Genomic DNA, 6827 nt, shown 5'->3' with positions numbered 1-6827 from the left:
CTGTCAATGTTAGTTTGGCTGCTGAAATGTCCCACGATGCTTTGCTGCACTCATGTCACTGTTACCATGGAAACGGGTACAGTGACTGACAGCAGGACAGAAACCACATCCACAGAACCCCCCCCCCCCCCCCCATGGAAACGTCCCGTTAGAGGGGGGGGTGTTCCCTGAAACATTGAACATTGAAAAATGACAGAAGACGTTTGCTCCTGTTTGAAACCTTTATTTCTGTTTCTGAGACCAAACAGACTGGTGTCCCAGGATGGTTTCCGTGGTTACAGGCTGGTGGTGTTGCTCGCGTCCACCTTCAGGTCCTTGGCGACCAGTCCGGCGGTGACCGGGTGCATCTGATCTCGATGAGCCAGGAACACACGAACGGCCTCATCACGAAACTTGTCAAAGTTATACACCTCTCTGAAACACACACACACACACATTAATACACACACACACACACATATGAACACACACATTAATACACACACACATTGACACACACAGAATCAGTGTTAATGTGTGTGTGTGTGTGTGTGTGTAAGAGAACATTTTAATTAACAAGTGACTGAATTTGAATTAATGTGTCACACAACTTTACAACTGAAGTGAACTGAAGTGAACTGAAGTGGACTGAAGTGGACTGAAGTGTCGGTGGGTGTAAAGACCTGAAGAGAGGTCTGGTGAACTTCATCCTGCCCTGCTCCGTTGCCATCTTCAGCGCCATGGGAACCGCCTCCTCCCACCTGCACCGAACGCACAGCCTCAGCCACCTGGAGGGAGAACAGCCAATCACAGCAGGCCTCTGGGGAGGGGCGGGGCTTAGACTGAAGGACCGGAAGTGGGACTCTCACCTGAAGCGGATCTCTGAGTTCATGACGGCGTTCAGGTCGTAAACCTCCTGCATCCTCTTCACATGGGTCAGAGGGAGAGCGTCCTGAGGGAACACGCAGCGGGGAGAATTAAAGTGGGCCGTGGTGAGTTGAAGTGTAGGTGAAGTGGGAAGTGGTGAGTTGAAGTGGTTTACCTCCTGCAGCAGGAGGGACAGGAACTCGATGAGCTGGTGGGACGAAAGCGTCTTCACGTCGGACTCATTGAAGCTGCTCAGGTCCTGGTCGGTGGCCTGGGGGGGGGGGGGGGGGGGGGGGGGGGGACAGGGGTTTGACCCTGAACATGTGACACAATAACTGCAGGTGAAGGTGCAGGTCTCACCTTGATCCACTTGCGGCTCAGAGCGATGCAGGCGTCGGCCAGTGTGGTGTCGTACCTGAAACACAGAGGTCCAACACCGTCAGAGGACTGAGCGGCACACCTGACGCACATCTGACAGGAGCCACTCACTGAGGTTTCACTGGAGGCATCCCAGGTGTGAACATCCAGGCGTTCCAGTCCACCTTGTTCAGGACGTCCACCTGTGAGACACAGACACAGCTCAGACTCACCTACACCAGAACACCTGCCTGCACTCTGAAAACAGTCCACAGTCCGGTCTCCAGAGCGTCCAGGTGCTTCTCACCTTGTCTTTGAAGTAGGTGAACAGGTAGTTCTTCCACTCGTCAGTGGTGACGCTGCGGTAGGCAAACATCTGGATGTACGACTTCACGAACCCAATGAACACCTCTGAGGAGCACAAACACACCCACAGGTGAACACACTCTCTGGATCAGATGCTCTGGGGCATGTCCAGGTGAGACCAGGTGTTACCTGGCCCCCCCATCAGCTCCTCCAGATGGTACAGCAGAGCGAAGCCTTTCTCGTAGGGCACAGACGAGAAGGCGTCGTCAGGGTCCACCTCCTCCAAGCTGGGGACCAGGTTAGTCAGAGGGTTGTTGGCTCCGAATGTGTTCACCTGGGTGACAACAGCGACAGGTCAACGTCAGGACAGGAAGTGGCGACAGCGACAGGTCAACGTCAGGACAGGAAGTGGCGACAGCGACTGGGAAACGGGGAAAGGGGAAGGGGAAAAGGGTCCAGGTCCTGTTCCTCACCGAGTCCTGCAGGTCCTTCCAGCCCCCCATGGCTTTGAACTGTCTGAACTGCTCGCTGACCATACACCTGCCAATCATCCTCTCCAGGTAGACCGTGTGACCCTCGTTCAACCTGGAGACAACAGGAAGCTCCTGTCACCCTTTCAGAATAACAGTACTTTTAAGGCTGAATTAGTGAAAACAGTAAAAACTGTTACAGGTGTTTAATTTCAGTACGAATGCGAAGCAAAGATGAAACCAAAGGATCCAATAAACTCTGATTGGTCTGCACAATAATCAATAATCAATAATCAGTCATTGACGTGTTTGTTTACCAGAAGTGCTCCCATGTCTTATTGGTCACCAGGTTACCGGTCCAGCTGTGGGAGATCTCATGAGCGATCACCTGACAGGAAGAACAGGTGAACACATGAACAGACGGACAGACGGACAGGTGGACAGGCAGACAGGTAGACAGGTAGACAGGCAGACAGGTGTATGCCTTCAGTCATACTCACATTGGACAGAGATTTGTCTCCTGCCTGTAAAGAGACACAAACAGTAAACAGCTGATCAGGCACATGATGGTGTGTGTGTGTGTGTGTGTGTGTGTGTGTGTGTGTGTACCAGCAGTGTGGGCGTGGCGAAGGTCAGACAGGGGTTCTCCATTCCTCCGTAGGGGAACGACGGAGGAAGAACCAGGACGTCGTACTGACCCCAAACATACGGACCAGCCAGGTCCTCAGCAGCCTGCAGCATGGCCTCCGTCTACACACACACACACACACACACACACACACACACACACACACACACACACACACACACACACACACACACACACACACACACACACACACACACACACACACACACACACACACACACACACAGGTCAGGTCATTAAACACATTCTGGGTTCTGGTCCCTGTAGGACCTGAAGGTCTGTGGTTCTGGTCCCTCTAGTTCTGGCCTCCGTGGACCCACCTCGGAGAACTCGTAGGCTGCCTTGTCCACGAACTCTCTCTCGGACCAGACTCTGGACCGCGGCCCGATCTCCCTGCCGGCCAATCAGAGCACAGAGACCGTTCAGACTGTTCACGGGTCATCTGATGACATCATCAACAGGTGACTGGCATACCTGCTCTCCAAAGCGCCGACCACGATGGCGATCAAGTAGGAGGGCATGGGCACCTGGGGGGAGGGGCACAGGTTAGCGCCTGCCTGTCAACATCAGCCGTCTGTCTGTCTGACCTCCACAGGAACACAAGCCGTCCTCAGGCGTGTTACTAGCGTGTCTGACTGTGGGCTTTATCTGATAGAGGAACACACTGACCGTCTGTCTGAACCTGAAGACGACCCGCCGGCCGTCCTCAGGGTCCACTTCCTGTCCGTCCCTCACCGCGCTCATCACGGCCACCAGGTCCTTCGGGACAGACACCTGTCAGACAGAACACAGGTGTCGCGTGTGACCCATCAACTACCTGCTCACTGACCAATCAGGGGAGGGTCCGGTCTGAACCTGACCAATCAGAAGAGGGCGTGTGTGTATGTGTGTGTGTTACCTGGGCGTAGTAGGTGTGTTTGACAGACGGACTGTCTTGACAGGGAATGATACTCCTGCAGTGATTAGCCTGTCAGACAAAACGCAGGGACAGTGTGTAGATACATATTACACACACACACACACACACACAGTTATTTTCATGTTTTTAATGTTATAAATGTCTGTGTGTGTGTTCTTGTACTTGCTACATAGTGAGGACCATAACATATTTCAGGTTCAGGTTAGTGTGACGCATCATGTCAATGAGGATGTTGATGATGGTGTGTGTGTGTGTGTGTGTGTGTGAAAAAAGGAACAAAGATTTCAGAACAAATGGAAACTTTCAGATTGTGAACAATTACACACACACACACACCAGGTTACACCAGTTATTACCACACACACACACACACACACACACACCAGGTTACACCAGTTATTACCACACACACACACACACACACACACACACCAGGTTACACCACAGTTATTACAACACACACACACACACACCAGGTTACACCAGTTATTACCACACACACACACACACACACACACACACACACACACACCAGGTTACACCACAGTTATTACAATACACACACACACACACACACACACACACCAGGTTACACCAGTTATTACAACACACACACACACACACACACACACCAGGTTACACCACAGTTATTACAACACACACACACACACACACACACACCCTACCTGGCACTGGCTGAACAAGTAGGGCTGTTTTTTCCCAGCAGTCTGTGCGGCGGTGAGCCACTGCAGCGCCGTCGCAGACGGTGACGTCTCATAGGTCGCCTCCACGATCACATGCTGCCCTCTGATTGGTCCACAACACACACACACACACACACACACTAGCTGCCTTTTATTTTGAAAGGACATTCTGTGAGGACTGGGAGGAAGAGGGGAGGAGGGGGTTACCTGGACAGGTGGAAGGGCAGCGTGATGATCAGCGGCGTCCCCTTGAAGCTGTGTTTGGGGCCAGTCGTAAACGAGGCCGCTTGTCCATTAGCGCTCACGGAGATCACCTTCAGGTCCCTGGTGTCCAAAGTCTGCAGCAGATAAAACCACTTTTATTGAGGAGGGCGGACCTGTCAGTCAGCGCTCAGGAACCAACACGTACCTGCTGAGAAACCCTCACCTGCACACCTGACCGACCAGCCTTCAGGTCAGAGTCTGAGGTGATACAGCCCCGACAGGCCCAACCGCAGCAACACGCTCATAATGTACCTGCTTGTGTGTGTGCTTCGTGGCTGACCAATCAGCTGTCAGAACTGACTCGGTTCACCGAGCAGATTCCTCTGCAGTTTAACAGTTTACAAGCAAAGTGAAAGTCAGATGAGCTGCACAGCCGAGGAGACGACTTCACCGCCAGGTGGACGCACCTGTTCTCACAGCTCAGCTTTAAAGTGAAAGTCCAAGATCGCACGCCCCAAAAGATCCTTTGGACTGTTTCTGTGGTGCGTCGCACCAAACTCAGTTCCAATATGAAATGATTTCTACAGTTAGAAGAACTTCTAACAGACTGTAAAACATGTTAGCATTTTTCAAAGTGCAAAATGAAATGAAATCAGGTATTTTGTTAGTTTAACCCTGACCCAGCGGTGTTAAAGTCATCTCTGCTGATTGCACGTGTCAACTTCTCTCCATTTACAATTTCTACTTCCGTTTTTTCTGAAATCTAAGTACGCCACCAAATTCCATTCAAAAATACAGCGATTTAAAGCCTCCTTTCTTTAACCAGATTAACAGACCTCAATACTTAAGAGTTGAATGTTTTACATGAAAGTGACACTCGGTGAAGTGGACTGATGTCAAGTGACATCCACACTCTCGCGTTTCTTTACATTCCGACATTTTAAAATTTGTTTTAAAAATTCTGTTCATTCCAGTAAAAGCTGGACTGACCGCCGCGCTGGGGGGGCGCGGACCAGACTCCATGTAAATTATCGCGGTTTTTAGCCGGAGTTTAATGGCCACTTCAGGGACCTAAGACACGGTGCGAAATTATAAGTTTAGCTATTTTCAGTTAGCTCTGATGCTAACGGACGGACGGACAGACAGAAGGCGGTAACGGAGCTCCGTTCCCGGCTCCGCTCACGGTAACGTTACCAGGGAGGAGAAGTGGTCTTCCAGAGCCTCCACCGTCAGCGCCGCCTTTCCGCTGATCACGTGCCGGTCGAAGTCCACGTGCAGGCTGAGGTTCAGGTGTTTGGTGACGCACCTGGCGGGGCACGAGAAGGAGCACGGGTCTGAAGACATGACGGTCGGTCCGGTAACGACGAAGACACTGAGCCGCTGTCCTCCGGACACAGGGATATCTACCGGAATATGCCCGCTCACATCCGGTACCGGCCCTTTCACAATAAAACAGTTCACGATGCCTGCTTTTATTTTGAAAGACAACTACAAGATAATCCTAAAACCTGTTTTATTTCTGTTCATTTATTGATTAATCAGAGTATCAATCACTTGAATCCAACTATTCCTTAATTCACACACATGTTCATTCATTTAGTGTCAAAGAAATAAAATAAAAAGCCCAAACGGTAAAAAGAAGAAATGTTTGATCCGTTTTTTATTTATTCTTATTAAGAGTTTAGATTCTACTCATTTCACTGTTCCATCATTTAACAAGTCGGACTCTTTAGAAGTGAACCCGTCACCTCCTGATCCTCCTGATCCTCCTGATCCTCCTGACCCTCCTGACCCTCCTGATCCTCCTGACCCTCCTGATCCTCCTGATCCTCCTGACCCTCCTGACCCTCCTGATCCTCCTGATCCTCCTGACCCTCCTGATCCTCCTGACCCTCCTGATCCTCCTGACCCTCCTGACCCTCCTGATCCTCCTGACCCTCCTGATCCTCCTGATCCTCCTGATCCTCCTGATCCTCCCGACCCTCCTGATCCTCCCGACCCTCCCGACCCTCCCGATCCTCCCGACCCTCCCGATCCTCCCGACCCTCCCGATCCTCCCGATCCTCCTGACCCTCCCGACCCTCCTGACCCTCCCGACCCTCCCGATCCTCCTGATCCTCCTGACCCTCCTGATCCTCCTGACCCTCCTGACCCTCCCGATCCTCCCGACCCTCCTGACCCTCCCGATCCTCCCGACCCTCCCGACCCTCCCGATCCTCCCGACCCTCCCGACCCTCCCGATCCTACTGACCCTCCTGATCCTCCCGATCCTCCTGATCCTCCTGACCCTCCTGACCCTCCTGACCCTCCTGATCCTACTGACCCTCCTGATCCTCCTGACCCTCCCGATCCTACTGATCCTCCCGACCCTC

At 52.0% G+C, this 6827-nt stretch overlaps 1 protein-coding gene across 1 annotated transcript; it reads right to left on the bottom strand.

Moving 5' to 3' along the window:
* Positions 1 to 202: 202 nt before the first annotated feature.
* Positions 203 to 5854, bottom strand: lta4h (leukotriene A4 hydrolase). The gene is made up of 19 exons (XM_070853788.1): positions 5650 to 5854; positions 4459 to 4589; positions 4234 to 4354; positions 3527 to 3595; positions 3298 to 3402; positions 3103 to 3155; positions 2949 to 3021; positions 2589 to 2729; positions 2480 to 2503; positions 2297 to 2367; positions 1983 to 2094; positions 1699 to 1843; positions 1511 to 1614; positions 1336 to 1406; positions 1207 to 1261; positions 1022 to 1117; positions 849 to 931; positions 663 to 767; positions 203 to 414 (listed from the first exon to the last, which is right to left on the bottom strand). The coding sequence occupies exons 1-19, from the start codon at positions 5797 to 5799 to the stop codon at positions 276 to 278; spliced, it is 1848 nt and encodes a 615-aa protein (XP_070709889.1). The 5' UTR covers positions 5800 to 5854; the 3' UTR covers positions 203 to 275.
* Between the last annotated feature and the right edge of the window lie 973 nt (positions 5855 to 6827).

The sequence above is a fragment of the Pempheris klunzingeri genome, chromosome 22 (genome assembly GCF_042242105.1).
Source record: "Pempheris klunzingeri isolate RE-2024b chromosome 22, fPemKlu1.hap1, whole genome shotgun sequence".
NCBI classification, from domain to species: domain Eukaryota; kingdom Metazoa; phylum Chordata; class Actinopteri; order Acropomatiformes; family Pempheridae; genus Pempheris; species Pempheris klunzingeri.
This window is presented reverse-complemented; position numbering and strand designations above follow the sequence as displayed.